Source organism: Littorina saxatilis, linkage group LG3, assembly GCF_037325665.1.
Source record: "Littorina saxatilis isolate snail1 linkage group LG3, US_GU_Lsax_2.0, whole genome shotgun sequence".
NCBI classification, from domain to species: Eukaryota; Metazoa; Mollusca; class Gastropoda; order Littorinimorpha; family Littorinidae; genus Littorina; species Littorina saxatilis.
The window spans coordinates 27,746,296-27,758,795 of NC_090247.1; the positions used below are offsets into that span (position 1 = coordinate 27,746,296).

General features: G+C 45.0%; 1 protein-coding gene across 4 annotated transcripts in view; it reads right to left on the reverse strand.

The window, feature by feature from the left end:
- Positions 1–4,442: 4,442 nt before the first annotated feature.
- LOC138962049 (uncharacterized) overlaps positions 4,443–12,500 on the reverse strand; it is an 8,245-nt gene continuing 187 nt past the window's right edge. Inside the window, exons 1-7 of one of the 4 annotated variants that reach the window (XR_011454385.1) lie at positions 12,363–12,500; positions 11,805–11,844; positions 9,109–9,225; positions 8,242–8,373; positions 5,798–5,939; positions 5,398–5,535; positions 4,443–4,910 (exon numbers count right to left, since the gene is read on the reverse strand). The exon at positions 12,363–12,500 is cut by the window's right edge and continues 187 nt beyond it. Coding sequence is in view for 3 of the 4 variants with exons in the window: in XM_070333745.1 (XP_070189846.1) it covers positions 4,760–4,910; positions 5,798–5,939; positions 8,242–8,373; positions 9,109–9,217 (534 nt within the window). In the remaining variant the exon portion in view is untranslated. Of the gene's footprint in view, positions 5,536–5,797; positions 5,940–8,241; positions 8,374–9,108; positions 9,226–11,804; positions 12,137–12,362 lie in introns of those variants that run through there. The other 3 variants (XM_070333746.1, XM_070333744.1, XM_070333745.1) reach the window with 3 other exon arrangements.

Below are 12,500 nucleotides of genomic sequence, written 5' to 3' on the forward strand. Positions count from 1 at the left end.
AGACCTGAAGAACACACCAGGGGGAACACAGACTTGGGGGAACACAGACCTGGGGAACAGACCTGGGGAAACACAGACCTGAGGAACAGACCCTGGTGGAACACAGACCTGAGAAACATAACTGGGGGAACACAGACCTGGGGTATCACAGACCTGGGGGAACACATACCTTGGGGAGCAGACCTGGGGGAACACAGACCTGAGAAACAGATCTTGTGGAACACAGACAAAGGGAAACAGACCTGGGGAACACAGACCTGAGAAACAGACCTGGGGGAACAGACCTGGGGAAACACAGACTTGGGGGAACACAGACCTGAGGAACAAACCTGGGGGAACACAGACTTGGGAGAACACAGACCTGAGGAACAGACCTGGGAGAACACAGACCTGGGGAAACACAGACTTGGGGAAACACAGACCTGCGGGAACACATACCTGGGGGAACACAGACCTGAGGAACAGACCTGGGGGAACACAGACTTGAGGAACACACCTGGGGAAACACAGACTTGGGGGAACACAGACCTGAGGAACAGACCTGGGGAAACACAGACCTGAGGAACAGACCTGGGGGAACACAGACCTGCCTACCCCCAAAATTACAAGGTGTAATGAGTCAAGCCAAAAAGAGTAATCTGTTGGAAGAAAGTGTATTCAGGTTCCATTCGGCAATCATTTCGCACATTGTCACTAAGTCTTCTGCTCGGATAATTTCTCCTTCCAGTTTTGTTACTGTATCACTCAACTTCCTGATAAAGAAACAGGTAATTTGAACGTCTATGAGCTCTCTGTACTGCATCCTTGTGATCATTTGTCCCGATGTGCTATCAGGGCCTAGCATTGGAAAAAGTGAGTTCAGCTTACAAAGGCGGGGGTCTGGCCCCTGGTGGGGGAAAAAAAAGAAGAAATATAAATATATATAGTGGTGAAATAGAAAAAAACTCATAGAAAATTTGAAAAATAAATTGAGATTTTTTTTACCTAAAATGACCCCCCCCCCCCCCCCCAAGAAGATTGAGCAACTAAATTATGCCTTCACCAACAAGCAAAACACAGACAGAAAACAAGAAAACTGACAATCTTGTGTTATTTGGCCTGAAAGTGCCATTCCCACTTCCAGGAATACCTAGATTCTTTGTCACTGAATGGCTGACCACGTTCAACAATGTCGCTTCGAGACATTATTTCAAGTCTAGAGCCACAAAACACCGGCACAAAGCATGGTCGCGCGATGCCACAGGAAGTGCGTGCTCAAGCAAACTGTCAAACCGATTGAGAATTGAACCGAACAGCGCACAAAACGAAAGCTGGGACTGTTTGGGTTTACCGTTTGGGAATAACAGGTTTTTGCATTTCGGAGTACACCAAATCGAGTTCCGCATACTGGAGATGTTATTTCGGCGTAAAGTAAGCCGAACAGCTTACAATGCTAGGCCCTGGCTATGCACAGTCATATTTTCCAATGTGTGCACACGAAAAGTCACAGTGGCAAAGGGAACACAAGACGTGCTTTGGTCCTTTTGATTAAGGTCCTAGGCATGGCCACGATTTCATTTAGCTAGCTGCCTTTGTATTTCTGTTGAATGCCCGAGTTGCCCAGTAGAGTCCATGCAGCACTGTATGCTGATGACCTTGTTCTCTGGTGCACTGAGGAGCATGCAACAACTGCGACCTACAGGATGCAATTAACTTGCCCTCGAGAAAGTTGCAGCTTGGACAGACAACTGGTGTGTAACCATCAACAGAGACAAGACAACAGCTACTCTCTTCACACTCTCCGCCAAAGTACAACCTGGAAGACTGACGTTGGGTGACACGCCACTGAAGTTTGAAGACCAGCAAACTTACCTCGGAGTCACATATGACAAACGCATGACATGGCAACATCACATCATGAATGCGGAAGCAAAAGCCAGAAGAAAACTGAACATCATGAGGAAACTGGCAGGATCACAATGGGGCGCAAACGAAAAGATCCTCAAGACAGTGTACCAGGGGACCGTACGACCTCACCTTGAGTACGGATCTAGCTCTTGGATGACAGCAGCCAAGACGCACCTTCAAACCCTAGAGATAGTCCAAAATCAAGCGATGAGAATCATCACAGGCGCTATGAAGACAACCCCAATAGACAAGATGCAACAGGTGACCGGCATACCTCCACTCAGCAAGAGAAGAGAATGCAAAGCGATGGTACAAGACATCAAGTACCAGTGCATTCCAGACCACCAAATGAATGCAAGGATAAAGCAGCTCTCTTCTGGCAGGCTAAAGAGATCAAGCTTTGCAACTGAGACACGGGCCCTGAAGAGAGAACACCAAGCAAAGATGCCTGAACTGGTTCACCCATCACACTTCTCCCTTGAAGAACCACCCTGGAAAAACAACCTTGAAAACGTGTCCATCCAGACCACAGTTCCTCATCTCACAACAAAAGATGAACAGAGCGATGTGCAGAAGAAAGCCAGGTGACACTTGCCATGCTCGACGAAAGATACCCCCAAGAAGCATGGATGCGGGTCTTTACAGATGGGTCCGCCACAGATGCCGTCAAGAGAGGAGGAGCTGGTGTCTACATCCAACACCCCAGTGGAGAGTGGCAAGCAGAGGCTATACCAACTGGCCTCCATTGCACCAACTACAGAGCAGAGGTAGAAGCGCTTATCCACGCAGCCAATACCATCAGCAGCAAGGTCAATCCCGACACCCAAGTTGTCTTCCTGACTGATGCCTTGTCTGTGCTGCAAGCAGTCAACAACAACAAACTGCCTCAGCTTACAACGACACTTCATAACATCACTTGTCTGAAGACTGCATTCGACAAGCGCTTAGAACTGTACCCACGGAATACGCGCTATATAAGCTTCATATTGATTGATTGATTGATATTGCAGTGGGTCCCCTAACACTGCGGGATAGAGGGGAACGAACAAGCGGATAAAATGGCCAAACTGGGTGCGGAGGACGAACAAGAAGAAAACCCAGTGAGCTCCACAGAGATGAAAACCGTCATAAAGTCTCTGCTTAAACCCCCCCCCCCCCCCCCCCCCCAACGCACGACAGCAACCACCAACTGTCAAGACCTGAACAGGTAGTCATTTTTCGCCTGAGAACAGGGCACAACAGAATGCAACAACACCTGCACAAAAAACTGCGAGCCGTGCCCTCCCCCATGTGTCCCTGTGGAGACGCAGAGCAGGATGCAGCCCACATCCTGCAGGACTGCAGGAATCTCCAGCCCCTGAGGAGAGAGATCTGGACCAGGCCAGTGCCCCTTCATGAGAAGCTGCATGGACCTGTGGAGGCTCTTCATAAGACCACCAGCTTCATTACCAGAGCTGGACTCCACGTTTAGCATTGGCGAACGACAAGAAGAAGAAGACAGACCTGGGGAAACACAGACCTGGGGGGACACAGACCTGAGAAACAGACCTTGGGGAACACAGACATAGGGAAACAGACCTGGGGGAACAGACCTGGGGAAACACAGACTTGGGGGAACACAGACCTGAGGAACAAACCTGGGGGAACACAGACTTGGGAGAACACAGACCTGAGGAACAGACCTGGGGGAACACAGACTTGGGGGAACACAGACCTGAGGAAACACAGACCTGGGGAAACACAGACCTGGGGGAACAGACCCGAGGAACACAGACCTGGGGGAACACAGACCTGAGGAACAGACCTGGGGGAACACAGACTTGAGGAACAGGCCTGGGGAAACACAGACTTGGGGAAACACAGACTTGGGGGAACACAGACCTGAGGAAACACAGACCTGAGGAACAGACCTGGGGGAACACAGACCTGCCTACCCCCAAAATTACAAGGTGTAATGAGTCAAGCCAAAAAGAGTAATCTGTTGGAAGAAAGTGTAATCAGGTTCCATTCGGCAATCATTTTGCACATTGACACTAAGTCTTCTGCTCGGATAATTTCTCCCTCCAGTTTTGTTACTGTATCACTCAACTTCCTGATAAAGAAACAGGTAATTTGAACGTCTTTTTGTTTCTATGAGCTCTCTGTACTGCATCCTTGTGATAATCTGTCCCGATGTGCTATGCACAGTCATATTTTCCAATGTGTGCACACGAAAAGTCACTGTGGCAAAGGGAACACAAGACGTGCTTTGGTCCTTTTGATTAAGGTCCTAGGCATGGCCACGATTTCATTTAGCTGCCTTTGTATTTCTGTTGAATGGCTGTCTTCTTTCTCACAGCAATCCTTTTACCACCACTGTGACAAGCTTCCTCGTCAGATTCGTCTGTCTCGTGGGGACTCAGATTTTCCACGCGTCGCTAATTCATTGTAATGCGAACGGCAGCGTCTATCTTGTTTGTGGCTGAACAGACCGGAAATGACCGGATATTGCCTAAATGATCTCGCGCAGGCGCAAACTCAAGCTCTGCGAAAACAACTATACTGATCGGATTTACTTCGAGATAAGATGCAAAAAATCATACTTTTGGATTCTTAAAAATCGTACTTCCATTCTGGAAAGCATGGTGGCGTAGTTTGGGTTAACATTCGTAGTAAGTTACGCCCAAATCGTAAGGGTAGGCAGGTCTGGGAACACAGACCTGAGGAACAGACCTGGGGGAACACAGACCTGGGGGAACACAGACCTGGGGAAACACAGACCTGGGGGAACACAGACCTTAGAAACGGACCTGGAGAAACATAGACCTGGGGAAACACAGACCTGGGTAATGATGAAGCTGAATCCAGACACAAACAGACAATGAAGATAAGGCTAACCTAGATGGCGGTGGTGAGTATGAAGAATCGGTGAAGACTCGAACGGCCTCTTTACTCTCTTCCTCTTTCGACCTCGGCTTTCATGCCTCTCTGCTGACCCTTGGGCTATCCTGGTTTCATGGTCCTCTCTGGCACTGTGTGACACCCTGTTGAAAAACAAAAGGTTCAAGTAGTGGAGAGCCAGAACTGTCAATATTAATGCTGAGAGGAAAATTCAGCTGACAAGAATGCAAACAGACTAGATCCAAGTCATTCCAACATCATGGACAGCCTGGTTAAAGTATGAAACATGGTTTTGGAGGTGACCGCACATTAAAGTTTTAGGTTTCCCCGGTGTGCAGGGACAGCCAGACGGACGGACAGTCAGATGGACAGACAACCCGTCAGATAGACAGACAAATGGACAGACAGCCAGTCATATAGACAGACAGCAGACGGACAACCAGCCAGACGGACGGTCAGATGGACAGTCAGATGGACAGACAGCCAGACGGACAATCAAATTGAGGGACAGATGAAGGGATAACATGTAGGCAGTCATAGTCAGATGGAAACAAAGCAATATAGGCACTATCTAACATGTCAGAACAAAATCTAAACCAAGTCCTTGCTTTATCTTAAAATGATACAGACCCAGTTTTCTCCAAGTGTGAAAGGCAAGCATGGTTTACTCTTGGTCACAAACAAGAGCGTGAGCTTTCAGCCCAAGGTCACTATGGGAGCAGGTCTGTTTCCCCTGGTTAATGTTGTGCAGGGCTTTGTTTCCTGGGCCTGGAGGGAACATACACCCAGGGAATTTAGAACTAGGGAACTGAGACCAGAGAAAACATAATCATGGTGGAAAATATAAACCTCAGGGAACAGAGACCTGGGCAAACATATACCTGAAGGAACATAGACCTAAGAGAACATAGACTTGAAGGAACATAGACCTGGGGGAACATGGACCTGGGGAACATGGACCTGGGGAACATGGACATGGGTAATCGTGTAAGTGATCCCGGACAGAAAAGACAATGAAGATAAGACTAACCTAGATGGTGGTGGTGAGTATGAAGAATCGGATGAAGACTCGAACGGCCTCTTTTTTCTCCTTTCGTCCTCGGCTCTCACGCCTCTCTGCTGACGCTTTGGGTACCCTGGTTTGATGGTCCTCTCTGGCACTATGTGACAACCTGTTGAAAGAAAAGGTTCAAGTAGTGGAGATATAGAACTGTCAATATTAATGTTGAGGAAAATTCTGCTGACAAGAATGCAAACAGACTAGATCCAAGTCATTCCAACATCATGGACAGTCTGTTGAGGTATGAAATAAATTATAGTTTTGGAGGTGACCTCACGTTAAAGTTGTATTTTTCCCCGGCGTGCACGGACAGCCAGACGGACAACCTGATGGAGGGACAGATGAACGGATGACATTTAGGCAGTCATAGTCAGCTAGAAACAAAGCAATACGAGGGGGACTCATTATATTTTGGAACCTGGGCAAACTAATGAAGTCACTACTTTGCCTTTTTCATTACATCAAAGACCAGTTTGGGGAAAACTTGTGACAACAAAAATTACTTGATTCCGTGCAATAGTTTTCATTCTTATGAAACGCGCTTTTCGGTGACCTCGGCGATCAACCACAGTCGATCGACTGGGCAGTCGATCGACTGTCAGTCGGTTCACTGCTATCTTATGAAACTGGCCCCTGGGGCCCAGTCGATCGACTGTGGTTGATCGCCGGGTCACCGAAAAGCGCGTTTCATGAGCGAATCACCGTCACCCGCGGACAACCGCAGTCAACCAACTGTACAGTAATCCGAATGGCCAAGTCGAGGGCTAAATTTGGCAACATTACCACTTCCGTTTGCTCATTTGCACGTGGAAATGGCGATGGAAGAAAAAACTAGTCTCGGCCCGCTCAAAATAACAATGATCGAGACTTTCAGTAATTCCTTCGCGTGACGTCTAACCCTCTTACGCCATAATGTGACGTCTTCAAGACATAACCCTGACTTGTCTCCTGGATTACTGCGTCATGATAGATACATTTCGAAGAACAATCACAAGGTTTGGCTCACAATCCAAAAAAGTCAATCAATATGAGGCTTATGTCGCGCGTATTCCGTGGGTACAGTTCTAAGCGCAGGGATTTATTTTTAAAAAATTTTAAATTTTTATTTTATACAATTTATATTGCGCACATATTCAAGGCGCAGGGATTTATTTATGCCGTTTGAGATGGAATTGTTTTACACATCACATCACGCATTCATATCGGCCAGAGAAAACATAATCAAAGTGTGAGCATTGTCATTGTGTCATTGACTGTGCGGATAATTACATTTATTTTCGGTTTACCGCAGTAAGCCGAACACAGTGTTGGGGGGAGAGCATCACCGTGTTTGGCCGACTTCAGGTGAGATGACCCGCAATCGGCCGACTGAAATTTTGTTTGTGAAACCCGATAATGTCGGATTACTGTGGTTCTCTCGGACAACTGCAGTTGATCGACTGTGTTTCTGGCTTATGAAACATAGACCTGGTCAAACATATATACCTGAAGGAACATAGACCCAAGGGAACACAGACCACAGGCGGAAGGTATCGTTCACTGGACCACTACTTTCATAGAAAGACTACAAGGTATGACACTCAGCTTCGAGTCTTGCTCCACTAACTTCAAAAAAAATTATGCAAATAATAATTGCCAATGTCGAGATTCTTTGTAACTTTACAAATGCCAGGATAAATGAATGTTCTAACTATCTGTACCTTTTATGTTTAGCTGCCTGTCCGCTGCACCGTATTTTGTGCGACCAAACGGGTCTGTCGCCGGCATATCACTTAGATCCCGTGGGAAAGCTGAACAGTTGTAGGTCCGAGGAGTTGGTAGTGCGATGCGCTCATTGGTTAATAACCGGATATTCGATGATTATTTTTGATTTGGCAAACGGTTCTTCACCAAAAACCTAACAAAAACCTAAAGTGAAACTCCCGTGGGTAGCTTCCCTTCGCTGCAATATTTACATATGTTTTAGACCAATGAGCACCCGTATGCATATTCGGTGCGGGATGCATGATTTCTTCCCAACTACAGGTAGCGGTTCGCAAACGAACATTCGTCAAAATGATGGTTAAAAACAACTTGCAGCAGACGGCAGCTGAAAATTAAAGATACATGTATGATGTAGTTAAAACAATCATTCAACTGTATTTATTTGACCTTACACAGACTGTTGGAAGAGGCAAACCGCCTTGAACACAAAAATTGTCCGCAGGAAGCGACTCCAAGAACACAGACGACTTGAAGCTGAGTGACATACCTTGTAGTCTTTCTATGAAAGTAGTGGTCCAGTGAACGATACCTTCCGCCTGTGCACAGACCTGGGCAAACATAGACCTGAAGGAACATGGACCTGGGGAACATGGACATGGGTTATCGTGTAAGTGATCCCGGACAGAAAAGACAATGAAGATAAGACTAACCTAGATTGTGGTGGTGAGTATGAAGAATCGGATGAAAACTCATACGGCCTCTTTTGTCCTGGGCTCTCATGCCTCTCTGCTGACGCTTTGAGTACCCTGGTTTGATTGTCCTCTCTGGCACTATGTGACAACCTGTTAAAAAACAAAAGGTTCAAGTAGTGGAGATATAGAACTGTCAATACTAATGCTGAGAGGAAAATTCAGCTGACAAGAATGCAAACAGACTAGATCCAAGTCATTCCAACATCATGGACAGTCTGTTGAGGTATGAAATATTTAGTTTTGGAGGTGACCTCACGTTAAAGTTGTATTTTTCCCCGGCGTGCACGGACAGCCAGACGGACAACCTGATGGAGGGACAGACAACCCCATCGTGCCCAGACATGTAGCCAGACGGACGGACAGTTAGATGGACAGACAGCCCGATGGACAACCGGATGGAGGGACAGATGAACGGATGACATTTAGGCAGTCATAGTCAGATGGAAACAAAACAATATAGGCACTATCTAACATGTCAGAACAAAATCTAAACCAAGTCCTTGCTTTATCTTAAAACGATGCAGACCAAGTTTTTTACAAGTGTGAAAGGCTAGCATGGTTACACTTGGTCACAAATAGGAGCGTGAGCCTTCAGCCCAAGGACACAATGGGAGCAGGTCCGTGTTTCCCCTGGTTAATGTCCCGCAGGGCTTTGTTCCCTGGCCCTGGAGGGAACATACACCTGGGGAACTGAGACCAGAGGGAATGGGGGGAAATAAAGGACTCGAGGAATAGAGACCTGAAGGAACATACACCTGGGAAACGTAGACCTAGCTAATCATGGAGCTGATCCCATGTGCAAAAGACAATGAAAATGAGGCTAACCTAGAAGGTAGTGATGAGTATGAAGACTCGAACGTCCTCTTTTCCCTCCTCTTTTGCCTCTCTGCCGACGCTTTGGATACCCTGGTTTCATGGGTCTCTTTGGCACCATGTGACACCCTGTTGAAAAACAAAAGGTTCAAGTAGTGGAGAGCCAGAACTGTCAATATTAATGCTGAGAGGAAAATTCAGCTGACAAGAAATTGAAGAATGCAAACAGCCTAGATCCAACATCATGGTTGAGGTATGAACATAGTTTTGGAGGTGGCCTCACTTTAAACTAAAGATGCACTGAAGTAGTACGAAGGGAAAATTAACAGAGGTAGAATGAAGTTGCTTTTATATCAATCTGAAAATAATTTCACAAAAATGAGCATCGCCAATTTGTATTATTTTTATTTATCAAAAGTGAATGAGCACACCTGGAAATTTTGGACTTGGTGCTTGACATAAGACTTGACATCATAACAGTACTTGGTGGGCTACCGTAATGACTTAGAGTGTACCAAAAGAGACAATCGCGAGCACTTTGTAAGTCTTTATAAAAAAAAAGTAAGCAAACTAGAAAACCATGCCCTGTTGTAAATGTTTCTTTTAGAGTTTAGACATTCAGATTCTGATGGCATCTGCTTTAAGTGTTCATTAATTCTCGTAACAGTGCATTCATGATTCAACGGGCAGTAGGTGAATTTTTTTCAAATATAAATGTGACTGTGAGTGATAGGCCTATGCCACAGATGGTACAGAATCTATGATTATGTTATCAAAACGTGTCTAAGCTGAATTCGCGAAATAAAGAGAAAAGCGCCAACTCTTGAGTAGAGAGGTAATAAAGTAATCGCTAATCGAGCGAAATGGCAATCCGTGGCGACTTACTTAGGAGTCGGGAAGACGCAAATCCTGTGTATCGTCAAGAATAAAGACTCGGTGTTATCAAGATGGGGAGAAGGATAGCGAAGCGAAAGTACGCAAAGAAAGGTGCCTGTACGAAGACCTCAACGATCATGTATGAGACAAGTTTAGCGATGCACGGCGAAGAAACATTCCTGTGAGCAGAAACATGATTCGGGAGAAAAGTCGTTATGCTTTCTATCGAGCAGGACATTCGGATTTTACTGGTTGCGCCACAATGTCAAATGTGCTTCACTCGGCGGGGAGCGAGCATTACGCCATGAGTAAATTTTCTTTGAAACTTGAGTTAAAGTTGTTCTGCTGTAATGTGTTTGGGTGTGTGTGTGTGTAGATAGGACTGTAAACTGCAACTGTGTGTTTGTGTGTGTACATTGACAGTACATAACAGTACATACATTGTACACTGCAACCAAATTCATGACCGCCCGGGCCAAAAACTCAAACAACCATTTTAAGACCCCCCCCCCCCCCCCCCCCCTTTTTTACGACCTAATTTTCAAGGTTTTTCCAAAGTCGTAAATAGGGGGTTCTACTGTAGTATGAATTCGGTTTTCATGATCACACCAAAGCCTGATGAGACTCCACAGATGGTTGTTTACTAATTCCTTGCTTGCATCACTGCAATACAACTCATACTGGTATTCTTGAAGTTGAAGAACAGCAACAGGTCTTGCTTTATTTCACTATTATTTTCACAACTGCTGACTGAACAACATTCAGAATCGCAAAATTTGGCAGTCAAAGGAGACTTTCTTCACATTGACTGTGTGTAACTAAGCTAGAGTGTACTGAAAATGTGAAATGACGTCACAGTTCTAGAACAGTGAGAGCAAGAGGTAAGGTGATTTGTTTCGGCAGGTAAAAATGGTCAGGCCTAAAAAAAAAATAGGTGTGGTTACGGTAACCCGACCTACCCTATTTTTTGGGGCCGACCCTATAACTTTTTATTACATTTGTCAAAAAAATACCAAAAAAAACAAGTAAACGAGTGCAGAAAACGCAATGAAAGCGAAAGCGCCCGAGTCGCACACTTATTTCCCTGTCAAGTAGGTTTAATTTGTACACATTAGAAAAAAAAGTAAAAAAAAAAAGTGATTGCCTACCTACCTACCCTATTTTTTTTGGCTATGTTACCGTAACCACACCTATTATTTTTTTTGGCCTCATATATGTACGCAGCGATATCTTGTGCAAAATTAAGTTTTTTTACTAAATAAACATTACCAGTATATTAATAAAGTGTACATAATTATCAAAATACTGTTGATTTAGACTTCAACTCTGTGCATCTTTAAAGTTATATTTTTCTCCGGCGTGCACGGACAGTAAGACGGACAGACAGCCAGATGAACAACCGAACGGAGGGACATAACATTTAAGCAATCATAACGGTTAGGGTGGACAGGGGGTTAAGCCCTTTTAGTTTTCAGGGGTCGCTTTATTCTCCGGCCCCGCGAGGGTGTTTTGTTTCTGCCGCCCTATGTCCATACACCTGTATTTTCCCGTTTAATAACCCTATCATGAGTCATCCCTGAGGTCGCCTATAGTTGTGGACTGGGCGTTAAGCATCCAACAATTAACAAACCCAATCACACATTTCTGACAATGGAATGTTCACCCAATGACCCATGTAGTCTTTCTCATCATTTATAATATTAAATGCCAGGCTGGAGCTCTACAAAAATGAAATTTATTGGTTTGATTTGGTTACAGATCAACCCACAGATTTCCCACTCTCATGGACCAGCCAGGATGCACTGACATTGATTAATCGTGATCCTTCTCACCTTTGAATTACCCGTCATAATGGCTTGCTGAAGAAATCATCTGCAAATAAAATGCAAACAATTACACTTACAGCAATGATATACACATGCATGCGCATGCTGTCAATATTCAATTTTGTTGTGCATGTTTATCAATATTATGTGTTGCCCCGAGTGCTGTGTTAAACACTAACAGAATCTTCAAAAAGATGAAGGCGGGTGGAAACTAGAAGAACAGCCTGCGTCTATTAGAGATCGGATTGACAGCCGGTCTTTTCAAATCGTGTTTTCTGTAAGCTTAGCTAAGAAATGCCATATTATTATCACCATCCTCAAGTTACCTACTCATAAATTCAGCACTAAACGCACAAATAGCATGAAAGAAAGTACAGGCATTTTTCTTGCGTGAAAAATAGATCAATACTATCTCCGCCGTTCGATCAGTCACTGCCTCATCCCAAGATAATATAGCCTACACAAAAACACTTATTCACAATAAATTAAAAAGAACAATGACAAAAACATACAGTTTCTGTTCCCTAATAATGAAACAATCATAAAATTAAGTTTCCCGCTTACCTTGGATCGACGAGGCGTCGCCATCTTGAAAATGCAACTCGTCAGTAACTAGAGTTATCTGTCCTTGGGCTGTGTGTTTCGGAAACTCAGAAACTTTTTCACACGCTTTGGTGTGTGAACTAATATACACACAAAGTT